Source organism: Borostomias antarcticus, assembly GCF_949987555.1.
Source record: "Borostomias antarcticus genome assembly, chromosome: 20".
Lineage (NCBI taxonomy): Eukaryota > Metazoa > Chordata > Actinopteri > Stomiiformes > Stomiidae > Borostomias > Borostomias antarcticus.
In genome coordinates, this window is record NC_140253.1 from 6,253,727 (window position 1) to 6,278,361 (window position 24,635).

The following is a 24,635-nucleotide window of genomic DNA, read 5'->3' on the forward strand; positions in this document are numbered from 1 at the left end:
GCTACTCACGCTTCAGAACATTTCTCCAAATGAGGGCAGGTAAACGAACTGTAGCCTACATGTTCGCGGGCGAGGATAGAGGTCGAAGAAGCTCGACCAAGTTAACAGTTCAGTTCTTAACATAAAAAAATAGTTGTCACCACGACGTCGCCGCCTTTTAAACGGAAAATTATTCGCGTCGTTTTCCAAATCGTAGAGAGTTATAACCGTTGTCGAAAGAGACACTGAAGGACTGCGTTGTCAAGGCGCCACACGAGAGCTCAATCTACTATCTGAGCGCACGCACGCACGCACGCACGCAGTGTGTAGCCTACAGTGTACAGTGGTCTTGACCGCAGAATCAACTGGGTCACTTGAGGTGTTGGTCATCTACTGAGATATTAACATCAATTTGCATCAAGTAACCACACTAATTATAAATGCCTCTTGGGAACAGCACCAGATGACTAGGCTATGCTCCATTATCCTCAATGTAGGAATTTGGGTAGGCCAAATGTCACAGGTTAATGTGTTTCAAAACAATCGTCCCATGACACGAGAAGGTTGCCCAGGATTGGCAAATTGTGATTTATTATTATTTGCACTCGATAATAATCGGGGCCACAGCGCTCAGAACCGGTGCAGGACCAATATACAAAAACTTTGATCAACAATAAAGAAGGGTCCGCACTCAAAACTATGTTTATACTATTTTAATTCATAATAGTGGACAGACCTGACAGACTGAAGGCTCTGCCTTCTTCAGTATTTAGCCTACGAAACAGGTGCTTGTTCCGGCTTTTATAGTCGTGTCGCACCTGTGGACCATTTCAATCAACCCATTTCAATCAACCCAACCCATGGATCATTTCAGTCAACACATTCTCACGTGCGAATTACATATGCAAACAGCACGTCATAGAAACAGCAAATGTTACATCATATTTACATAGCATATTTAAAATGGACAGAAAATAGTTAATAACCGGGGCTGATAACATCAAGTCGTTAGACCGTTCATACGCCATACACCCTGCTGATCTGTTTATTAACTATAGGCCTACTAGGCTACTATAGCCTATAGGCTACAGAGAAGGAGATCAATAGATTGGAAGGTGGAAACTACAAAAATGGGACCAAGTCCAATTCTTCATTAAGGCATCTGCAAATGAATTCAGTTCAAAGATCCAGAAGGATTTGCGTTTTAACAGCGTTTTTCCAGTATCACCCCCTCTCCTGTTTTTCCAAATTTGTTCCAAACCGACACATTTTAATTCGTCCACACGGTGTCCCATCTCCATAAAGTGACGTGCCACGGGGGATGTAACATCACCCCGCTTGATACTGCTCCTATGCTCAGTTAGACGGGTCTTGAGCTTTCGTGTTGTCTTACCGACATACATTTTTTCGCAGGTGCAGAACAGGACATACACAACATGAGTGGTGTTGCATGTAGGCCTAATGCAGGATTTCATCTCGTACTCCTTGCTAGTTGTGGGACATGTGAATGTTTTTGTTTTAATCATATGTTTACATGAAGTACAAGATCTGCACGGGTAATTGCCCTTGATAAAGGCCAGTCTCCGGGACGAGTGGATATCTGCTTTCACCAGTGTGTCCCTGATGTTTGTGGAACGTTTATATGTAAATAAAGGTTGGTTTATTTGCACTTACATGCAAACAATTTGCTTATAACATTTTCGGTTTTATAGCCTAATTTGAGTTAAATAGGCTATAACATGAATGGATGTGTTGACAGGTTCTAATTATGCCATGTCATGTTTCAATGTAAGCCCATACATGGAGTCATGCCTCCCTCTACTGACAAAAAGTTATATTTCATGTTAATCATTCTTCCAGGCCTCAGTTTACAGTAGACCTAGGCTATGTGTTATTTAGTTTATTGTGCATATCATGATCAACATCTCCCAAAAATGTTTTTACTGCAATATCATCCTCTATTGCATCCTCTACGGCACACACACCAAAGTTATAAAAAAAAAACGTCAATACATCCAGAACTCTGCTCAGTCTGCTCACTCACACCCGCACCAGAGATCACACGACCCTGGTCCTACAAAAACTCCACTGGCTTCCAATCGAACAACGATTACAATTTAAACGTCTCCTCACCACCTACAAAGCCCCCCTCAACCTGCCCCCCACCACCCTCAGTGGCATGCTCCCTCCCGTACCCTCCGTTCTGCTGACGCCGACCCTCTGGAAATACCTCCCCTTTTACCGTGAACGCGCTCACAGCTAGATTGGACCAGCTGGGTAGACTCGTGGTACCATTTATCCGTGATTGCGGTTGTCAGGTTTACTCGAGCGAGCTAGCGAAAAGTTATGAACGAACTTCGTAGTACGGGGACCTGGTGAGCCCAGTTGATTTATACTGCTGTTAATTGGTATGAAGAGCTTATAGGTTTGTGTTAATGACATGAGTTGTGGTGTGGTCTTCTAAATGGCTCACCGATGGCCCTTTCGTGTGAGCAAATCATCCCCTCATTGGTCCAAATGTCTGTAACCAAGCAACAAATGAAACGTGAGATGTACACTTGAGAATAACAAGGCTCCCACAGCACGTTAATTCAGCTCTTCAACAACAGTCTTCCTACTGCAGCAGCAGCGATATCTGAAGCACAATTGTGTTTACTTTGTTTTATCTACAGTAAGTGTGTGAAAATGCCCCATGTCATGCTTTCGTACCAGTGGGACGACCAAGCCCTCGTGAAAAGGATATACGACCGTCTCAAAGAAGATGGCCTATCGGTGTGGCTGGATATTGAAGGAGGGGTGTCTGGCAACATCAATGATGCGTAGGTGAAAGACCTTTGTATCGTGTGAACCCGTGGTTATAATCTGTTATCAATGTCAGAAACCAAACGTAAACAAAACAATTGTACCCATTTGAACTTTTCTGAACCTGTCATTAACGACAAAGGATTAGGACGCTTGTACTCATTTGTAGCCTACTTTTCTAACAGAAAAACCTCTTTCAGCTTTCAAAGTGTCAGTTCAGGCACAAACTGACTGTGTGTGTGTCTTATCTGTTGACAGGATGGCGGCTGGTGTGGAAGAGGCCGCGGTCATCTGTCCCTTCATGACGCCGGCCTACCAGGCCTCTCGCAGCTGTAAGAAGGAGCTGAGCTACGCCGACACCAGAGTGGTGACCATAGTGCCCGTCATGCTGAGCAAGAACTGGGAGGCCAGCGAGTGGCTGGGCTTGATCACCGCAGGCCTGCTGTGGGTGGACTTCAGGTAGGGGCGGGGGGGGCAGTTGAGGGACAGCTGAACTCTTTCAATTGCCTCCCTGTACCAGTTAGGATAGTATCAAATGTCAGTCCTCAGTAGCCAGGATTGAATAACTGAACTGTAAAAGGCGACGACAATTAATTGACGCCCCACACACTGTCCACGCACACATTTACGTCAAATCTCACTCAAACGAGCGGCTGTGTCACGTCTCTCAGTAACGCACAGAAGAGCGAGGAGCACTTTGAGAAGAGTGTCCGTACGCTGGAGGAGGAAATCATGTTCAACGCCGGCCACCTCCTGACCCTGGAGGAGCCTCCTCAGGGTTATGAGGAGGACCGCCAGGAGAAGCAGGAAGAGGACAGACCACCCAGGAAATCCTGCCTGAAGAGGAAGCCCGGGCGGAGCTTCCGCCATGCGCTGACACGCCTGTACCTCCGGGAGTCAGGTACATGGGTTGTTATTGTTTACACAAATACAGTAGCATGACACATTGGGGTACTAGAGTAGTTTACTAACCTCTGGCACTCTTGTTCAAAGCAAGTAAGAAAGAACACCATAGGCCAGTCACAATGAACGTTGTGCATTTAAAATAGACTGGAAATGTGTACCACACTGTATGCCATTAGGAACTAAAGTGTTTTTTAATAAGGGTTAAATGAGTTGGAGGGGCGCAATAGTGTAGTGAACACCTCTGGTTCTCTCACCAGGTGAGCAGAAGTCCCCCCCGGTCAGTGACACCAGGGACAGCGCGGAGCTCATGGATGTATTAAACTCGGTGGAGCTCCATGACAACCCTGGGAACAATGGCTACTGGGAAGAGATCAAGGCCAACGGCTGTAAACACTATCGGAATGTCGTCACCAACGGATACCTGGGTACGTTCTTACTTCTTTAAATCAAGTACTTTCAAATGAAAATCAACAACAGCGGATTCTTAAGAAATGATGTTTTATTCATGCCTTGATTTACACATCAGATTGCGAAGCAAAAAAAGGGGAGGAAATCCCCTGTGTATGTACAAATGGGAATTCTGCTCGATCGGTAGAAAATAAATCTTTTCAAACTTTTTGTTGACGGCTCTTGCCCACTGCAGGGTACGATCCTGGGGTGAACTACGTGTACACTAAGGCCAGCCCGTACGGGGCGGAAGAGTGGCTGCTGGTCGTGGACCAGAGTGACGACAGCCACGAGAGGGCCGTCGTCATCAAGAACAAACATTCCGGAAGGTTCCTGGCGGTCCAAATGGGGCAATTTCTCGGATGCACGTCTTACACTGAGGACTGTAAATGGTACTTGGAATAAGAGGTTCAGATCATATGCTAGGTGCTTAAAAGTGAATTTAGAATAAAAGTATGGGGAAAAACAATGACGCAGGAGAAAATAAAGGCTGACTTGTTCAATCAATTGCACCTGTAGTTTGTATTCTTTGAATAAGCTCACGTATCACTGGACTCGATGGATGCGTCTGCAACAGATACGACCTGGTAGATAAACCTGATGCGGACCAAAAATAATGGAAAAGATGATGGGGGGGAAGAAAAAAAAACCCAACAACGCTAGAATCTTTTCCTCTTGAGGATTTCTGGTTTCCAGTTGACCGGGTGGCTTTCCTCTGTCTGAAAGGAACAATAACAAAATGTGTCATAAAACAATCACAACAAATAAATGACGTCAGTAGTATTTCAGTGACTGTGATATGGTTATACACATGAGGTTGTTGACCGTCTACTATGAGGTTGTTGACCGTCTACTATGGTTGAGTATGTCCTACATACCCCCCCCCAACCCCAAATCTCTCAAGCCCATCAACCCCGGCCTACTAGAGTGAGCTAGGGGACAGCCTGTGCAGAACTTACCGCCGTGTCGTCCTCCTTGTACACCTTGATGGTCTTGTCGGCCTCGGCCGTGATCAGCCTGCTCTCCGAGTTGTCGAACATGCAGGCGAAGATCCCCGACTCGCTGTCCAGAGAGCCGGGCTGCACGGCGGCGTGGATGCGCTGGAAGTTGTAGCCTGTCCTCCAGTCCCACATGTGGATGGTGCCGTTGTCAGCTGGGAGACAGAAGGCAGAAACGGGTTTGCGTCTTTGCGCCGAGACTATGGTGTTTTTGTGTTATCTGAAGAGAGCGCTAGGGGAACGCGTGTCCCCCGGAAGCGGGAGACGGCGTTCTCGTACGTTTCGGCGCTGCCATTACCTCCGGACACCAGGACGCCGTCGGAGTTGACGGCCAGGGTGTTGATGATGGCGTTGTGTCCCGAGAGGTTCTGGATGAAGTTGCCGTCGGGGAACTTCCACTGCTTGATGTTGTCGGCCGAGCCGGACGCAAAGGTGTACCTTAAAAGCGCAGACGGGGGTGTGAGTCAGGGAGACGTCACCGTACAAGCGTAGACTTGTATACAATGAAAGAGACCGTTCAAATCATCGGTAACTTCAATAGATAGCAATGGTCATGTGTAAATGGACCAGAGAACTATACTATCGTTGTTATCTAAGTTCCAGACTTACTGTCTGGGGTGTAGCACCACTGCTCTGACAGACTTCTTGTGATTGGTCAGTGTGGCCCTGGTCTTCCCAGCTATCAGATCCCACAGTCTGATGGTTGAGTCGTGACTACCTGTAGAGAGAGAGAGAGAGACAGGGAAGAGAGAGGAAGAGAGAAAGTAACCATCAGGAAGGCACCCACCAAATAAATCAAAAGCATCCTACGTAATCCCAAAACGCGACAGCTGTGGCACAAGACAGTATGGATTCAAACAGGTTTGTGTCTTTGCTGGACGCTATCAGAACCGGTCCGCTCACCTGTGATGATCTGGGGCTCCGCGGCCTGGCACCGGACTGTGGCCACAGTGTTGGTGTGTCCAGACAAGGTGTGCACGTTGGCTTTGGTCCTGATGTCCCACACCTACAGGTAGGCAAACAAGAACCAGACCACAGCACGTCGCAGAAGTACTGATCAATTCATGGAAAGCGTCGGAATTCATTCATGTTCATTTAACCCTCGTTTTACAAGCCAGATGCAATGGGAAATGTCCTCCCACCCATGATGCATGTTCCTTTGTGGTAATGGAGTGGAAACGTGATATTTTCTTCATGAATATGAGAATGAGAGTGTTATTAATTTCACGGCCGGCGTGTCCGTGCTACGATCGAGGAAGTGGGGTCGTATGCTGAGCTGTCAACTCTACAACTGATCCCCACAGACTCCCTGCCTGAGGGCATGAGTGACTTCACCACGGTTGCACACATGACAGGCATCCTCCATCTCTGATCTATGGTTGGACATATGACAGCCGTACTCCATCTCTGATCTACCCGACATGATCGAACTACTAAAATAAGAGTCCTTTGTTCTATGATGTGAAATACAAGGCCTATAACTTTGAGAATCCTAACATGTAGAACAAGCACCAAATGAGCTACTGAACACCTCAAACTCCGGATTTAGAAAGTAGACGGGCTCCTGAGTAGAACGGACTATACTTTTACTGAGACACCAAGCACAGTTTTTACGAAGCAAAATGTACTTGGCAATGGGAAAAATTAATTGTGGCGACTGCCCCCAGGTGGTGGGAAACAATGCAGTAAATCTATGATTTATCTGCTTTTCCAAATGTTTTGGAAATAGAGAGACAGTGTTTCCATGTGTTTTTCAGTATGTATAACATTTGTTTATCATAGAAACTTGTTTTTATACAGAACATATCGACATCGCTAAATATCGGTTATCGGCCATGACAGCAATGTTAATATCTATTATCGGTATCGGCCAAAATGTTCATATCGGTGCATCCCTAACGTACAGGGGTCTATGTAATCCCCCCCCTCAATTCAGTTTCATCTGGTGGGGGGAGAGCCAGCCGTAATATGGGACTGGAGCACATTTATGCCAGCGTGAGTAGTGTATATCAGCAGGAAAACCTACCCTTGCAGTGGCGTCTCGACTGCACGTCACCAGCACGTCGATGGTGGGGTGCAGGTCCAGGTCGTACACGGCGCTGAGGTGGCCGTGGTAGTGCCTGATGACCTGAAACGCAAGAGTCCGTAGTCACCAGAAGCACAAACCACTCCCGCCAAAAAATAACGTCCACTTCTGTAAAAACCTAAATCGAAACGTGTATCCGACCGAAGCCCCTTCCCTTCAGATGGTGAACGAGTGGGAGCCATGTTTCGTGGGTTACCTTGTTGTACTCCAGATCCCAGCACTTGACCTGCTTGTCCTCTCCGCAGGAGAAGAGGTAGGGGCTGCGGGTGCTGACGGCCACGCCCCTCACCGTGCTGATGTGTCCCGTCAGAGAGAGCTTCAGCTTCCCGCTGGCCAGGTCCCAGATCTGAGAACACCGGGTCGGGGGGGGAGGGGTTTAACCTTTCAACTTCAAACTGACACCGACCCCACATCGGCTAGATCCTACGGAAGAGCCGTTCCATATTTTCCTTCTACAACAGGTGGTCAAAGTAAAACGAGACAGTTTTTGGTTTGGTTATACCGTAGTAATCCCCACCCTCCTGAGGTAAACATGAAAACATCAAATGTTAGCAGGCAATCCCAGCTATGCGTCCCTGTGAATATCCCCACGTGCATTTGCTCTGAACGAGCTACAGTATGTCTGCACTCGCCTTGATGGTCCTGTCAGCCGAGCCGGTGACGAACCACTGGTTCCCTGGTTCCACAGCTATGGACCTCACCCAGCCAAGATGGCCGCTGATAACCTGTCAACAGATTAAACGGGTATGAAAGAGGGAAGAGTACCACTTGCCTATGGACAAATGATACCACTAGCAAGCCGCTACTCAGACCACATACGCATAAGACTTTAAGAATCCATAAATGTGTACAGGGGGGAGTATTTGTACAAGAAAAGCATGATTATGTTGACTCACCCGAAACAGTTTCCACGGAGGGTGCCACTGGGGCTTGGGCATGGTGGGGGCTTTCCTGGCCAGGGTAGAGTTCTTGGTGCCTTCCATGAGTGACTGAAAAGAGGGAACGGGGCGAACGTGTCAGAACAGCTCAGCACGCCGCGCCCTGTGATCAACTCACCGAACACGCGTACGTTACATCTGAGCTGCGCGCGAACGTCCGAGGGACGTTAAGACTCGGCTGTCGGATCGGGTGCGGTTCTGAGAACCGTGCGGTGCGAGAGTGGGTATCATGTGGCTTACCACGGCGTGGGAGTGAGGGGGCATGGTTCTCTCCGCCCCCCCGGCATGCCTGTGGATGTCCCCGACGCTGGCGGCGGTGCGACTGGCGTCCTGCCTGCGAGGAGATCAGAACAGAACACACACATTGTTCTCTATCCACTATGCCGGTCAGTCGGCGTCAGGGGAGTTGACCGATCATGTCCGTCTGCCTGGAAGGCAATTCATTCAACGTGTTGTACACTATTTAGGCTGCCGGCTGGGAATTTGTCCCGCGTACCTGGCTTGTGAGGCCGGCAGAGCCAGCGCCATGGCGTGGACCCCTCCCTCGCTGGGCATCCTGTGCAACTGTGTGTCCGCGGTCAGCGCCACCCCTGTGGGGACACAATGCCAAACCCGCTGTCAAAAACATAGCCTGCAATATTTTCCAGTGATATCTGAATTGTCGACTACTACATGCTAGAAGGTTAACGGTCTAAATGTAGCAATGGAGTTACCAGGTCCGGAGGGGTAAGCATGAGTCCCAGTGATCAGGTAGTCTGGGTCGTCTCCTGAAAGACAGAATGGTATAACTGAGGACCACAAGCTGAGTCTAAACAAGTGTTGTGGGTCAACAGACAGGGATTTTGAGGAGCAGCTGTATGATCAACTAACAACTGGCCTCCAGGGTTTGTGTAACATAAGAAGCAGATAGCCCAACAGTAGCTGTAGCTATTTTGACCCATCATGTGTCTCACCTGACTGGGGGTAGTTCTGCAGACTGAGCATGTCCGAGGCGGAGCCGCCCTGGACTCTGCCCTTCCCTTCCTTCAGAAGAGGCATGTGTAAAACAGCACCGTAGTCCGCTTTCAGCTTAAATTCCATCTTCATCTTGTGACTGGGGGGTGGGGGGTGGGGGGGGGGACATGACAAAGACAACTTAGCCCCATTCATTCATCAGCAATTTCCAATCTCCTTCATTAGTTGAACATGAGACTAACGCACGCACACACACAAACACAGACACACACACCTCTGCTCATCCAAAGCCACTGGTTTGGCATGGTCAGCAACAAACATGTCATGGCTCCTCTTGAGGGACCTGAAGACCAAGGTATGGACAGAGTGCTTTTGCACATCCTGAAAGAAGAAGCACAGCAAAACATTAGATAAGAATCTACACTTTGGAACAGGAATGATTTGTTCATGGCCACACGACTGCGCGCGTTATGGAAAATATAGATAGGTTGCAGCTCGGTACAGAATCTTGAATCTTGTAGTTAGCTAGCAAGTTAATGTGAAACTTGTACATTAGCTAATATCTTAACAATCGTGAAATGTGCTTACATTAATGTACTTCAACTAACTACCCATAATAAACTATAGCGAGCAAGATTGTAAAAAAACCCCAACAACAACCAAAAACCCAGATATACACGGTGCTAATGGTGCGTTCGTTTATAACTGGGAGGTGGCAAATTGCGACTTGCTACTAGGAATTATTAAATAAAACACCTCATGAACTCGCACTTCCTCGTCGCAAATTCGGATATGTTTCTCAGCCTCCAGTTGCTCGAATGCACTAGATATAACTAGGTAACTGTGATATAATGGTATATAGCTCGAATGCACACAGGTCGGAGGTGGGTATTTTGCCACTTGCGACTTGCCACCTCCGACCACAAACGAACGCACCATAACATGCTAGCTTAAGAGCTAACCTAGCTAGCTAATTACGCACGCTACGAACGGTCTCTGATACGTTCGTGTGGTAAACTTAAGCTAGCATGCTAATGCGTTAGAAAGCCAATTTTGTGCGGTTCACACTTGTACGCACTTTTGAATCAATAAAGACACATACCTCAGTCATCTTAAAGCACAACTATTCAGATACAGTGTCCGGAAAAGCTTGAGGAATAAAGAATGCAACGCTATGAAACGGTGGCTCAACAGCGGAACTCCACTGCACACCGCGGCTTTACTGTCCCGGATGTAAACAGCAGTGGTGTTCACAGCAAAGCAGAGCTGTAATTTCCGGGTCAGTGAAAATAATGACGCCTGCTTTCGAGTAGCGTCATCTCATGGCCAAAGACGACACGTTCGTTTAGGCACCGTCTTTGAGAGTGGAGATGTGGATTTTCAAGTTATGACAGTCAAATATATTTGACAAGATCAGCTCATCAACTGCCTGACTGATCAGATGAATGTCTGGTGAACAGGGAAGGCACATTTTGTTATTTGAATATTCACAGTAATCACATGCTTTATTGACTGGTTTATATTTATACTGATTTAAATTATGTACATAATTAATATGTATACTAATTTATATTTTATCCCTTTGATTCCATTTTTTATTTTATTTAGAAGTTTATTTCAGGGACAACATACAAATACATTAGTCTCCTTAGAAAGAAGATACATTGTATTCTGCTTCACTCTAATCTATTTAATTGGGAGTGGACACATCTAAAGCCATGTCGTGCTGACAGACTCAGAATGAGAACAGGTGGTCAAAGTGTCTATTTGGTTTTCATTCTTTACTTAATGTACCACAGTGGAGATGAGGAAAACTAGCTCAGACCAAACTCAAACCATGTTTGTCAAGCAAAGTACATTGCTTAATGTTTATCTAAAATGCCACACAGAATTGTCTTATTGCAATATTATTCTGCTACTTAAACTGGATATAAGTGATGACAACCACTGTTTACTTGTTGTCACAGGGCTACAGTCTGTACATTATCAAATGAATATCATGACCTCTTATTTTGCCTGACCTCTGTAAGATGAGCCATTGCTGGGAAATAAGGGGTCATCAAAGAGACCTGTTTGAGGTACACAAAGCTCGGCAAATACACCCACACACATACACCCACACACGTACACACCCACGCCACAGTCCTTTGGATCCCCCATACCTTTCGGGACCTTTGACGACTTGGAACTGTTGCACTATTATGCGCTATACAAATAAAGTTTGATTTCATTTGATATTACCTCTACCTCCCAACTGACTGAGACTCCCGATTGGAGCGACATTTGACACTGGAATCCTATATCTTGAATCTTACACGTCTTTGTTTGCACAACTTGATCATCCCTAGAAATCTCTCCCCTTGTTATTCTGTAGCATGATTGTACAGTTCATCTGTATACAGTAGTTGCATTTCTTGTATCTTGTACTCCTTGGCATGATTTTACAGCTCATCTGTATATTTCTGTATATTGTATTGTATAGTCTGTTTGTAGTGTATAGGTGTCCCTTGATGTGGCTGGTGTAACAATGCAATTTCCCTCTGTGATTAATAAAATACAGTACCTACTGTACTTACCTACAAAAAAAAACCAAATCTGATTTATCCAACTCTGTAGAGAACAAAGGAATTCATAGAGTTAGCTATCCTTGAGATCAGGTATAGTGGGAGTTGTTTTAAGAGCTTACTGGCACCATTGTAATTGATGTGGCCTATTGAACTCAAAGGGTTTGCAGTAGGTCTTTCATCCGCTCATACACTACGCACCGCTCTGGGATAACAATTGTAGTTGCAACTAAATAAAACAGTTTTTTAGATGTTAAGTGTGATATAAAAGGATTCAAATTGATTATGACATGTTTCATTTCTAAAGTGGCTTGACTTTCCAGCCCTGGCTGTGTGGGCGCCAATCAAGATCCATTACTCAAAGGCTGAAGTCGTTTGTCAAGCGAGACAAACTTACCATTCATCACAGCCTGTCTGTGTTCTTTGAACAGGAAAAATGGAATGGTTAATTACCGTGGGCACAGCACACAGAGCTGATACCGCTAAAAGGACTGCAGACTGCATAATGTCCAGATAAATCAAGGCTTTCTGGTCTCTACCGATCTCTGTAAAGAGTGGTACACCATGGTTTGAATTATTGCATCTTATAACATAGTGCACCCTAAAATAATCATAAAAATGACCAAAACATCTCATATTAAGAAAAGAAAACATTTATTCATTGGTCAAGCCAAGATCCCATTGGGCTTGCTGAAAACAGACAATTACCAATTGGGCTTCCAAGTGTACTACTGTATGTAATTTCAGAGTGTAGTAAATGAATCAGTCAATAAGTCAAATCAATCAAAAGATCCAACAACAACCGTTTTACCAGAGACGGGTGTATATACCAAGAAACATGGCGGATGGACAGTTAACAGTTACACTTAGATGTTGTGAGTCAGGGAACGTGCTGTGTGTTTCTAGTGGTTTCCCAGTCATGGAACCTGCTGTGTTTCTAGTGGTCTCCCGGTCCTCCGAACTGCTTGACCCCAGTCTGCTGCCCTCCGCCGGCTGTGATCCTGTTGATGGGGATAATCTTCATGGTCGTCTCCTTCAGGGAGTACCAGCGGGACCGCCACGTGGCCCAGATGATGCCGTTGTCGAAGCCATCGTCGCCGGCGTCCTTCGCTGTGTACGTTCCACCTGGGGTCGGGTCGGGGGAGGGGGGAGATTACAAGTTCAAAGTTTAAAACTGAGCTTCTGCTGGTCTTGACAAGCATAACAGGTTCCGGGTTGCGTCACCGTTGCTCGTAGCTTGAAATACGGCTATGGTTCATCGTAACAATGTTGGAAATGTTCAGATGAAACGTCATCAATATGAACAATCTGACAAAGTCGTCCTCAACCCTACCGATAACAACAGATTGGAGATCTCACAAAACATTCCTCAAGTTTCAGTTGCACGTGACACATGAACTATCCACCTGTGGGATAACCGCATTCTGCATCAAGTGGAGCTAGTCTCAGTGTGCAAGCCGAGTTCTCACCCTGGTAGTATCTGCCGTTGAGGTGGGCGGCGTGGCACCGGTTCATCCACCAGCCGGACCCGTCCTGCTTGGCGCAGTTGCCTTCGTACTTGTCGTTGTCCCTGTCCGGTGTGCTGAACTGCTGTCCGTTGTGCGAGGTGTAGTACTTGTCGCTGGGGTCGTCTCCCCAGTCAAAACCGTCGAAGGCATCGCCGGCTTCCCCTCCGAAGTAATAGGCGTAGGTCAGGCGGTAATTGTCGATCTCCGGCCCCACTTTGAACATGGCGTAGTCTGCGCTCCTGTAAGGTGGAGAGGAACGGGTTTAAAATGGACATGGCATTTAGCAGAACTGTAGTAGCTTTTTCCTGTCACTGTACTGTCATTTTCCAAAAACAAACAAACTTTATCATTCCAGGTACTACATTTCCCATGATGCAGCGGTGGTAATAGACTGTGATAGCAGTACATACTTCTTGTTCCCCTCCCAGTCGACAAGGTCTATCCGCAGCACGTAAGGGATGGAGGACTGGGTGGAGAGCAGGTGCATCTTCTCGTTGCCCAGCCAGTACTCGGTGGTGTCGTCTGGGGAGAGGTAGCCGAAGCCCTCCTTGTACTGGATCCAGTTCTTTTTGAAGTCCAGACTCCCGTCACGCCTCTATGGACACAAGAGAGAGCGAATAAGTGGGCAACAGTCTATTTTCAGTTTTGGTCAACTTTCCATGCTGTTTGGTATTTAGATATTTGATCAAAAACTTCACATGCTTGTGCCTCAAAAATGATCAAATCAATCAGAACAGGCTGAAATCAACCCTTTTTGTTTTGGGGGGGAAGATCACCTACCCTCTGTAGGACAGTGAATCCCCTTCCGAAGCCATCAATCTCACAGTAGACCAGGAACTGCTTATCGGCCTTCAGTGGCTTCACGTAGTACAGGCCGCTGCTAGTGGCGCCCTTGTTAGCAATATCCTGACAATCTGCCGGTAGCAAAACAACAACAACAATAACAACGGTCATGAGCCATCATTGACTAGTTGTTAAGAGCTGAAGGGTCAGTGGTTCGAATCCCAGCCCCAACTGTCCACATGTCGAAGTGTCCTTGAGCAAGACACCTAACCCCAAATTGCACCCAATGAGCAGGTTAGCACCTTGCATGGCAGCTGCCGCCATTGGTGTGTGAGTGTGTGTGTGAATGGGTGAATGAGAGGCCATTGTAAAGCGCATTGAGTGCCACTAAGGTGGAAAAGCGCTATATAAGTGCAGTCCATTTACCATTTACCACTAACTTCTTAGAGCTAGTTTATCTTTAGTCCATGGCAACTGGTACCGCTGGCGTTTTGCTACTGGGAAGATGAGTGCTCTTTCTTCAAAAAATGGTCTGTCTCTCGAATTGTTGAATGAATCCCAGAAAAACAGATAACTAATTCCTACTAGGTTGTGACGTTGCAGTTACCACTCTGCCACATTGCAAATCGACAAAATCTGTGTCATGAACTGTAATGCACATTCTTCAAGTGGAAGCTGGATGCGAGCACTGATTTGAGGCCCCGCTGGGTCTGGGTTGACAAAGCTCTTGTGAAATGGGTGGGAATGACCCGAAGGTCGTTGTTGACTTTACCTTTCCCTGTCGTGGGTTGAACCTCCACTGTGTCCTTGCACGGCTCTTTGCATTGGTGTTCCAGCTGAATGGACAGCTGTTTGATGTCCAATATTGCCTTCTGGTTGGACTGCAATGTCTGCTGGAGAACACTAAGAAGAAGCAGAGAGATTTGAGTGTGTTACTGGTGAACTGTCACGTAACATTCTGGTGGTTATTTATAGTGTTGGTGGTTTTTTTCTCCAACTCTATTTCTATGTTTTTCCAACTCTATTTCTGTTTTTCCAACTCTATTTCTGTTTTTCCAACTCTATTTCAGTTTTTTCAACTCTATTTCAGTTTTTTCAACTCTATTTCTATGTTTTTCCAACTCTATTTCTATGTTTTTCCAACTGTATTTCGTTTTTTCAACTCTATTTCTATGTTTTTCCAACTCTATTTCTATATTTTCCCAACTCTATTTCAGTTTTTTCAACTCTTTTTCTATGTTTTTTCCAAACTCTATTTTTATGTATTTTCCAACTCTATTTCTATGGCATGGGACAAACTCCCAGTATAATCTCTACACCCTAACATTGCCTGTTTTCTGTTCCAGCGCATCATACGTAGAGGCATAGTTAGACGAACAATGAAAAGATATCTAGAGAGAGGAAGACCAAGCTTACTATATTTGCTCCTCCTGGGTCACGATGCTCCTCTCGAAGCGGAAGACGTCATCCAGCATGCTCGACGACTTCTTGTACTGTGAGTCTACAAAACATTTAGTCTATTTATCAGTACTGTAGGTGAATCACGACATTTACATATCGACAATGAAAATAAAACCGCAGACGCCTGCTGAGGGCACATTAAGGCCGTCTGGGCAAAACATTATGGAGACTTCGAAAGGATTGCGCAACTTCCGTTTCAACTGTTCCCCTCATCGTCCGAAAAGCCCAATACATACAAAGTGTGCGTTCCCTTGTGTGATTTCAATCAACTTGGGGGCACAGAGGTCACAGGTCAAATAACCCAAGAAGCGGAGCTGTTGGTTACCAGAGCCGAGGGACTTTGAGGCCTTTGACGCGTCGTCCTTCATGTACACCACCTTCTCATCGGACCTCCTGGTCAGATTGGCTATTTCAGACAAGATGTTCTCCATATCGTCCAGTTCTTTGTCCATTTCTGGCTTGTACTTGCGCAGGTAGTCAGCTATGCCGCAGGTGGTCGGACAGTACTTGCCCTGTGATAAACAGATGCTGTCTGGTATAAGGAACTGTAGACATTCCATAAAGTAGGTTCAACATATTGTGACAGTTGATGTGATTGTACTCCTCCAACGGTATACAGCTCTCAGAATATGCACAATATGCACATATCCGCAAAAATAAAACATGTGGGAAAACTTTAATGAAATGCTTTGATGTGAATGTATTCAAGTTAACTGCATGACATCTTGAGCGTAATATTAGCACACCACATGTGTGAGCAATGGAAATAAGCTGTCAGCTTTTGTGTGCTATCCTTGGCAGTTTTCGTTTAAGCAATAATGTGGGTATGAATTTGTTTCAGATACACTGTTGTCTTATTTTATTTATTGTCAAAATCAATCAATCAATCAATCAGCATACTTACGAAGGCGTCGATTATCGTGCACGACTCTCCATTGTCTCCCCTGATTTGCTGTGGAGGACAAAACAGAAGCTCGTTTTAACATCTTGGAGTCAAAAGCCCTGGAAACATGCTGCGTGGAAACTGCTCTAGCGGACTTACAGCAGATGAGAGGGACAACAGCAGAAGAACCCCCGCTGCTGTTGACAGAAGTGTCGGAGCCATGTTGCTTTGGGACACCAGTTTGTGGCGTCGTCCTGCTGGGGAATGAGGAGCCTCTGGACCCTGCTGTACATTTAAGGTCCTTGGCTCCACTGATAAGGGGTTCATGTGTAAACATACCTGCTCATCCCCCTCATGTGCCCCTCTCTGACTCAATGTTGGACGTTATGACTCACTCATCTGTCCCCAAGGACATTTCCCAGACCTACAGTAACAGAGATTGGTAACATACTATATGCGACTTGTACCTTTTCTATCAATCATGGATGGTTCCAATTGTGGTCACCCACTCAAACACAGGTCACTTGGCTGTTGTGACATTTGCAACTGGGTACCTCAAAAACCATGACTGCATTTTTTGGGCGACTAGGAAACTGTATTTTCAACATTTTCTAGATACTGTCAACAAGTCCGATCAACATATGTTCAACCATACATATTTCTATGTACTGGAGATGTTTGTACTACAGTATAGCCAAATAATAATGTTGAGTAGAGTTTGCTCTGTGGTAAGCAATAAAATAAAGACAGTAATTATCTGACAAATCTGTAAACATGGACAACTGTTTTTATCATTTGATCAAGACTAATGCAATTAATCACCCTTTCACCCCAGACATCCTGATTTATCTTCTGTTACAACATGTCCTACGCAGACTCCTGAACTAGAAAAGCACTAAATGACACCGTGCCACTTGCTGCCTTGAGCTAATCATTACCACCGACATAACCTCTCTATTCCAAACTCTGAGAGCACGTCCCTCTCTATCAATATGTCAACATCTGAACATTAATCAGCAAAGTAAAGAAAAACTGTCAAGTTCGTCTCCAACATATAACTTACTTAGCCTACTGAGTTTCATTGGAAGGCTACCTTATTATTTGAACATCATCTGGTATAATTTTGATCAGATGCAAAGGGTCGTGTGTACCTTGATATAGAAAAGTTGATTGCTATTATAAGGTTCTTATCTTACTCCGATCATATCGTACACACTACAAAACATATTTTTGACATCATAGAGAATCTATACAGAACAATAGGGATTTTATCCATTTCAGTTAGTCCTTGAAAATGATCTTGTACAGTTAAATCCCTACTGGACTCACCTAAACATGCCAGGACTGCATTTCCCTGAACAACCACTAGTAGGAGTTGAAGCCCCATCGTTTGGTCGGTAGGTACTATTGCACTGTGACAGCAGCCCCATTCAAAGGCCATCACAGAAGCACCACAAAGACTATTTGCATGATAGTGACATAGGGCAGGTTGGTGAGGGAAATGGCCTTCAAATCTTAGACCATGGCCCAGTCTGAATACTCTGAAAATAGTCTGCAAATTGAATCTCGCTCTCTCCTCCTTCAGGGTTTTTCCTGGCTCAGAATGGGTCTTTGGGGGGTGAAGCGCACACAATTTTTGGGATACCTCCGTTTTATGCCGAGTAGCCTACCAGCATATAGGCCTATATGCTTCGCTGCTGTTCTGACTGAGCTCACTTTTCACAATCGCAGGAAATCTCCCAACATGACACAAAATTGATATAAAGCCAAAATGTTTAAGATACTGATAACCTGTCTATTAATTATCTCAATTACTAGTGGTCCAAACAATGGACAATGCAAGAAAGAGGGATGGGCTGCACTTGAAACAAGCTGTCAAACACATTTGGAGAGGATTTGAATTGCTATTTTTATTCTCAATTTTTAGCATTTTGGCACTGGTGATTTTCCTTTGGCTCTGGCTAAAATGTCTTTGGGGGGACGCCAACAAATCCTCTATGCAGGTAAAACCCTGCTCCTTGTACCTCTGAACTGGTAGGATAGGCGAGAGTTTAAGCTTCTCTACGACCACTTAGCTCTGTGGTTTCTTTACATTAGTCATTTAGCAGGTGCTTCTATCCAAAGTGACCTACAATAATTGCACTTAACCTATAGTCAAGTGTACTACTACTCATCAGATTTCACAAATACATCTCCTTTCTAAGTAAGGGACTACGATTAATCTAGTGCTAAAGTCAAAGTGCAAGAACAATAGATGCTAAGAGGAAGAGTCAGGGTAGTACTTCTTGAAGAGGTGAGATGGGTTTCTCAGCGCAGGGGTTACAGGAAGGATGCTGAAAGAGCTTGCCTGCAGAGATCCAACGTCCACTCATGGTTCTAAATCTCACCCACTGAATGGTCAGGGCATTGACCAGGTGATTTTTATTGAACTGTTACATTCTCCAAAAATGGACCTCACCCAGTAATAGTATGAGGGGTTAAACTGATTTAGTATCATTAAGCCCATAAACAAAAAGCAAACTTAACTAGTAACTGTGGTTTTTGTTTGTCTCTTCTGTTTGTTTGTAATTAATTGTTTGTTTTCTGGGCCTAGTGAGTAAAGATGTTCCCATGTGTTGCTCTGAAGGAAACGAAGCAGCTTCACAGGCTTACGGCTTTTTTCCCATCTGATTCTTGAGACACTCACAAACAGTTAAGCTCTAGGGGCTTTGTGAAGTGAATTGTGGGTGACACAGGCTACCTTTGTTTATCATCAGTAGACTGAACAGACGAGAGGAGGAAGGAGGAGGTAAGGGGAACATGAAGAGGGTTTGTGAAGCTTGTACACAAGTTTTCCCACAACTCATGGGCACAATGCACAAGTTTCTTTGACGTCAGCTAATTCTAGTGGCAGCATTTCAACCAGTAAAAAAAGACAGCTGGCATGTTGTCACCTAGTCTGCTCTGAAGAATTGCCACTAATGAACTGTATTGTAATGAAGTCTGACAAGACCGAAGCTACTGGTCCAGTTTCCTGGACTAGACTAGCAGCTGCTTCAGAGGAGACTCTCCAGTGACATGTTTTTAGAAAAAGGCTTAACCGGTGTCCAGGATAAATGGTAAATGGTAAATGGACTGCACTTATATACCGCTTTTCCACCTTAGCGGCACTCAAAGCTCTTACAATGGCCTCTCATTCACCCATTCACACACCAATGGCGGTAGCTGCCATGCAAGGTGCTAACCTGCTCATTGGCATCCAATGTACACCCGCAGTAGCTACTGGACAATTTTCTTTTCAAAACTGAGATCTACTGTAAGTTAAATTGAAGTTGAACTTCCCAATATCGGTTTTATCTCATGACAAAGTTTCAGAGTTCAATCTCGCTCCGTTTTAGAGAAAAGGGGTATAGAGAATTGCAGTAACTACAAAATCACACTCAAAACAGGCAAACTGCAGTAGCTGCGCTCTGTATCTGTTTTCCCGTACATTTGCTGCAGTTACTGCGATCTACAGTAGAATTCTACTGGACCTTAAACACAAATGAAAAATAAAAAATAAAAGTGATTAAGCGTACCTTTGTATTCATTCATTGTGTGAAATATAATGAGAATATGACAATGATGCAAATGAAAACTGTGGCATTTACCATGGCAACAACAGTGATGATGATGATGATGAAGCAAAAGTTGACTTAATAGGTAAAAAAAACAACTGGTATAATGGAGGACAGCCTAGAGAGAGAGGTTGAATTCATTATTCTCAATTACTAAATCTTTTCATCTTTTAAAACGGGCAGACATCCATAAACAAAACATTAACAGTAATTTAAATACTCTTAGAAAAGATTCAAAGAGTTTCAGTTATGCTGAAAACCCAAAGAAAGCTGGAAAAAACAACCACATTATGATTACTGCACTTAACTCCTGCATTACTTGTATTGCTATTTAAGGAAATCCGCAGGCAGACTGCAGAATCTGAATTTTTGGGGTCATGGATCAAATCTGTGGTCATGATTTTTTATGCATAAATATTACTTCGTTAATACATGTTCAGTCAGTGCACTACCACTAATCTACCTACAACACATCTGGCTGGATAGTCAAAGAACTTTGAAGCTATTCTCAGTAGTTACTGCGGTGTGCTTCTACAGGGCAGTATACCCTGGTGGTCTTGGATATTTAATATCCAAAACCATTAGGCTACATGTTTATTCACTTAACATGCGTTCCACTATTTTTCTTATCCTTTGTTTAACCAGGCCAGGTCAAGCCTGGCTTATGTGCGGGGCTGGCTTGTTTCTGTTCAGGACTGGTAGGACGGATGCTAGTCATGCCACTGAAATAGGTGTGAATTGAAATGACATGAAATAATGTCTGATAAATTAAGATAGGTCATGTCGCCTGGACACACAGCTTCCAATGCTGGGTTGTTCAAAAGGTTTAATCTGGATCAAAATGATCCAGATTTGGAAATCCCATTTTTGGCTACACAAACGCCATACTAGCTGGGCGGCTGTATGTATAGCAACGTACTGTACTGTATTGTAAGACTGCACTGTGGTGTGGTGGAGTTCCCAAAGAGTGATACCTCTGTCCACCTGCCCCGCCAGGCAAGATAACAGTACTATTTTACATCCATGTCCGGAGGTAACGGTAGAACGGTTGAGTGTCTTTGCAGTATCAGCAGAGCTTCACTGTCGGAGGGAAGGATGCCACAGTACAGATGATTGCATTTGGTACGCTGACCTTTGGGAGGTCAGCGCACATCAGGTCGCTCTTGAGAATGAGACCCTGTGTCTCAATGAGATTACCTGTCTAAATAAAGGTTAAATAAAATATAGAGAGTACCGCACACTGGCTGAAGAAAAGAAAAAAAAAACATTCCATATGACATTTACAAGGACAGTTCACCTGCGGCAAACTGCTGTGCAACTAGTTACTGAGAGCGCAATGCAGACATGCCACTATCTATCTGCAATGGCAAAGAACTCACAATCAGGGTCAGGACACATTGAGACCAACTGTGAGGAGGTATGAGCATGTTTCAGGTCAGCAGTTGAAGGTATCCAACCCTCATGTCAGCCCCTAAGCTGTTTTCCCGAAGGGATTTCTTTTGACAGGAAATTGGAAAAAATGGGATTGCCAACTGCAGCTGCTGCACACTGCCATGCTCTTTCCATGTCAGACTTAAATAGGAAAACTCGACTCATCGATTTTCACGAGGGGAAAGTGGGTCAAAGTGTGTGCCACAAAACGGGAGCATGTATTGTCTGCATGGGTGTACTGATGGACACAGCAGGCAGGCTTAACTGGGCCAGATGACATGCTTCTTAATGTGCTGCAGGAGCTCTAATTTACCTCAGTTTGCTCTTTTGGGGATTTTGAGGTTACAATATGATCATATACAATGGTTCAGATGAAAAAGTTGACAAAACTAGCACTTTTGAGAAAGTCTGATAATTATTCTACCACCGTTTTGGTCATACAATAGATGTGGGTGGGCACCTTGAAAAATCATTAAAAAAACATGTTAAACTCTCAATTTCAAAGACAAGAAACTCACCGAGGTGTTAGTTGGCGTTCGGACATATAATTCACCATAAAGTAAGATTCCAGTTCATCTGGAAATGCTTTAAAAAAAATATTTAGCATAGAACTATTTAGTTAGTTGCAGCACATACGTGTGTAAACGTCCGCAAACTAGGTAGCCTAGCAACATAAACAATAACAATAGCTACCGTAAGTAGTTCCGCTTCCTGAATCCCCTCTACGGATTGATCTACACAACAGTTGCGTCAATACAAGTCAATGGATTTCATAAAATGATCAGTAAGACCCTACAGGATTCATACTTTGCGGCAAATTTGATGTCAGAACACCAATGGAGAACAATTACCCCCTCGGTGAGCTTCTTGTCTTTAAAATCGAGAGTTTAACATGTTTTTGAATGATTTTTCAAGGTGCCCACCCACATCCATTGTATGACCTAAACGGTGGTAGAGCAATTATCAACTTTCTAAAAGTGCTAGTTTTGTCAACTTCTTGAACTGACCCATTGTATATGATCATAAGTAACCTTAAAACAGGGCTAAACATGATTTTCCCCTTTACTACTCCTTTAAGGGAAAGTTTTGAAGGTGCATGTGTGCATGTCTGTTACTGTCAACAAGTTACACCTGTGCTCCTTCACTGCCCTAATCAGAAGACTCCCATTGGAATTAAATGTTCAAACCAAACCCCCATTTCTCATTTCTATGACTGTAGTCTTTACTATAAGGATCATATTGTATCCTAAGGGAGTTCACTCACTCAGCAAGGAGGACTGGGAGACAGCACAGCCTTCAAGCAGGGCTCAACAATAACGGTTGCCCGATGGCCCGGGGCCAGTAAACAGCTATGTCGGGCATGTAAAAATAGAACTCACTGGCCCGATTGGGCTAGTGGCATTTTTTCAATGCTCAGCGTGTTTTCAAAAAAAAGAAAAAAAAAGACGTGCACACAGCGTAGTTTACTTTGAACATAAAATGTTTTTTTTGCCTGATTTGATTTGAATGTTCCATCCCGCCAATCAAGATTGAGTAGCGCCTACAGAGTACGTGATGTGTAGTGGTGACAGTCTTTCTCACAGTCAGACAACATGCCAACATGGAGGCGAATGCGAAATATGAGTTGATGCTTTAGTATTGAGGGGCCAGTAATTGCTGATTTCAATGCAGAGCGTGTTCTACAACGATGGGTGTCAGCAGGACAAAGAGCACGTCGGATCTAAAGTTGTCTACCCAGTCGACTTAAGTTGTTTAGTAAAAGCTCAATGGTGGTTTTATTTTTCAGCTGGCCTATGTAATGTTGAAAAGAGAAGCCTTGGTGTTGTTCCCATCTTTTGTGGCCATATGTGGTTCTGATTTCCTGCACTTCCTGAAGTTTAAATGTTTCATTTGCTTAATATATGAATTCAATATTTATAATAAATGACATAAAAATGTACTGTAGTCTGTTTTTATTTGATACCAGCTTAAATAAAACAATTTGTATTCAGGCCAGTAAAGAATGACTTTGGGCCAGTAAATTACTGACCCACTTGCATTGAGCCCTGCTTCAAGGCAACACGGCTGTTCCATACACAGTACGGTCAATGCAGTGTAACTGTTAATCGCTTGCAGAACAGAAGTACAAATATTTCTCAACACGCCTGAGGTAATCTGACTGGCCTAATTGCCCCTCCGTCGCGTTCTAATTACTGCTCGGCTTTCTGGGAAGGACGTTCCTTGATAACGTTCACTTTCACCTGGCTCCCTCTTGCCGAGGTATGACATACGAGGTGCCATCTCCGGGCCCCTTTCTTGACGCCACTGGGTGATAAATCTCACATCGGGCTACCTTCCCCTGACCTAGTTTTATTGTGTGGAGAGAAGCAGGCCTGAGACAGATAAAGCCAGAATGACCCCAGACTGAACTGCTGCGCCTGTGAACCTAAACAACTCTGAACTCTGGCTGAACTATACGCCAGCTGGAAAAGCGCTTCCTTGCTTTGAGGGCCTGCGAGGAGGCGATGGGAAACCAGACCCTGGACTGCGAGCGCTGAACACATCGATACGATGCGTCTCTGGGCGGCAATTTAATGACTATAGGGAACAATCACACATTATCAAACCATTCTACTCTTGTCAGGTCCAGGACCCTACAGTCTCTCCATTTTAGATTAGGCTACCTGTGTGTTTTTGTCTAGGAACTACCTGAAAAGGTGATGAACCCCGGATAGGGCCTGTGGGGGCTTGGAGGTGCAGTTTAAAATGATGGAGGCGGGTGGAGCTATTGTTTTTATTGGTTGCATTGCATTCGATTTGATCTAATGAAAAATAGTCTTGAGTTCATCAGCTTTCTTGGCTTCAGTTAGAGCTTTCAAGTATATAATCTGTAATCGCCTAATGTGGTTCAAGTGGGGATCTAAATGTCTTGGAACAGGAACAAGACTACAAGCCAACAACCATGTGTGGATCAAGAGTATACTGTAGCATACATTTATCAAGAAGTCCCTGTTAATATGTACTGTTAAACACCCTTTTCATTGTATTCATGTGTTGTGACATTTACAGTGGAATGGCAGCAAAAGGAAGATCAGGCCCAGGAATCGATGCACTATGTCCCTGGGAGACACAATGTTGCCCACAGATGCCTAACAATACAATACAATATCTCTTCTGCATTCGCATTGAAATTCATTGTGGGATGCCGCCAACGCATGCGTGCAATACTTTACACCAACTAGCATTCAGGAGCTAATGATCATTACTACAAGGCCAAGTTGCTTAACGACACTTACAGTAAGAGCACATCCACGTGTTAT

The 24,635-nt window shown here is 44.6% G+C and overlaps 3 protein-coding genes across 3 annotated transcripts; 1 reads left to right on the top strand and 2 right to left on the bottom strand.

Annotated features, from left to right (window-relative positions):
- Nucleotides 1-2,676: 2,676 nt before the first annotated feature.
- On the top strand, nt 2,677-4,731 carry LOC311322429 (uncharacterized protein; the record flags this gene model as incomplete). Its single annotated transcript, XM_084454494.1, has 5 exons — nt 2,677-2,798; nt 3,040-3,240; nt 3,453-3,682; nt 3,945-4,112; nt 4,331-4,731. 5 exons carry the CDS (start codon nt 2,677-2,679, stop codon nt 4,537-4,539), a joined length of 930 nt encoding a protein of 309 aa, XP_084310620.1. The 3' UTR covers nt 4,540-4,731.
- On the bottom strand, nt 4,713-10,333 carry plrg1 (pleiotropic regulator 1). Its single transcript, XM_084454588.1, has 15 exons — nt 10,213-10,333; nt 9,385-9,491; nt 9,110-9,249; nt 8,870-8,923; nt 8,653-8,746; nt 8,397-8,490; nt 8,115-8,207; nt 7,851-7,943; nt 7,415-7,564; nt 7,159-7,260; nt 6,036-6,138; nt 5,742-5,850; nt 5,431-5,570; nt 5,094-5,287; nt 4,713-4,853 (listed from the first exon to the last, which is right to left on the bottom strand). Exons 1-15 carry the CDS (start codon nt 10,219-10,221, stop codon nt 4,794-4,796), a joined length of 1,542 nt encoding a protein of 513 aa, XP_084310714.1. The 5' UTR covers nt 10,222-10,333; the 3' UTR covers nt 4,713-4,793.
- Nucleotides 10,334-12,311: 1,978 nt separating this feature from the next.
- Nucleotides 12,312-16,614, bottom strand: fgg (fibrinogen gamma chain). The gene is made up of 9 exons (XM_084454554.1): nt 16,469-16,614; nt 16,331-16,378; nt 15,752-15,938; nt 15,382-15,466; nt 14,738-14,868; nt 13,963-14,096; nt 13,593-13,777; nt 13,144-13,421; nt 12,312-12,799 (listed from the first exon to the last, which is right to left on the bottom strand). Exons 1-9 carry the CDS (start codon nt 16,529-16,531, stop codon nt 12,612-12,614), a joined length of 1,299 nt encoding a protein of 432 aa, XP_084310680.1. The 5' UTR covers nt 16,532-16,614; the 3' UTR covers nt 12,312-12,611.
- Nucleotides 16,615-24,635: the final 8,021 nt, after the last annotated feature.

Bases quoted from the DNA above. Each gene is read 5' to 3' on its own strand.
- plrg1 (XM_084454588.1), bottom strand. The intron at 7,944-8,114 runs GTGAGTCAACAT...ATCTGTTGACAG, and splicing joins CTCCGTGGAAACTGTTTCGG to GTTATCAGCGGCCATCTTGG. The intron at 5,288-5,430 runs GTAATGGCAGCG...TCTGTCTCCCAG, and splicing joins CGGCGTCCTGGTGTCCGGAG to CTGACAACGGCACCATCCAC.
- fgg (XM_084454554.1), bottom strand. From the start codon at position 16,531: ATGGCTCCGACACTTCTGTCAACAGCAGCGGGGGTTCTTCTGCTGTTG. The intron at 15,467-15,751 runs GTAACCAACAGC...AATGTTTTGTAG, and splicing joins CTCAAAGTCCCTCGGCTCTG to ACTCACAGTACAAGAAGTCG. The intron at 14,869-15,381 runs GTAAGCTTGGTC...GCTTCTTCTTAG, and splicing joins ACCCAGGAGGAGCAAATATA to TGTTCTCCAGCAGACATTGC.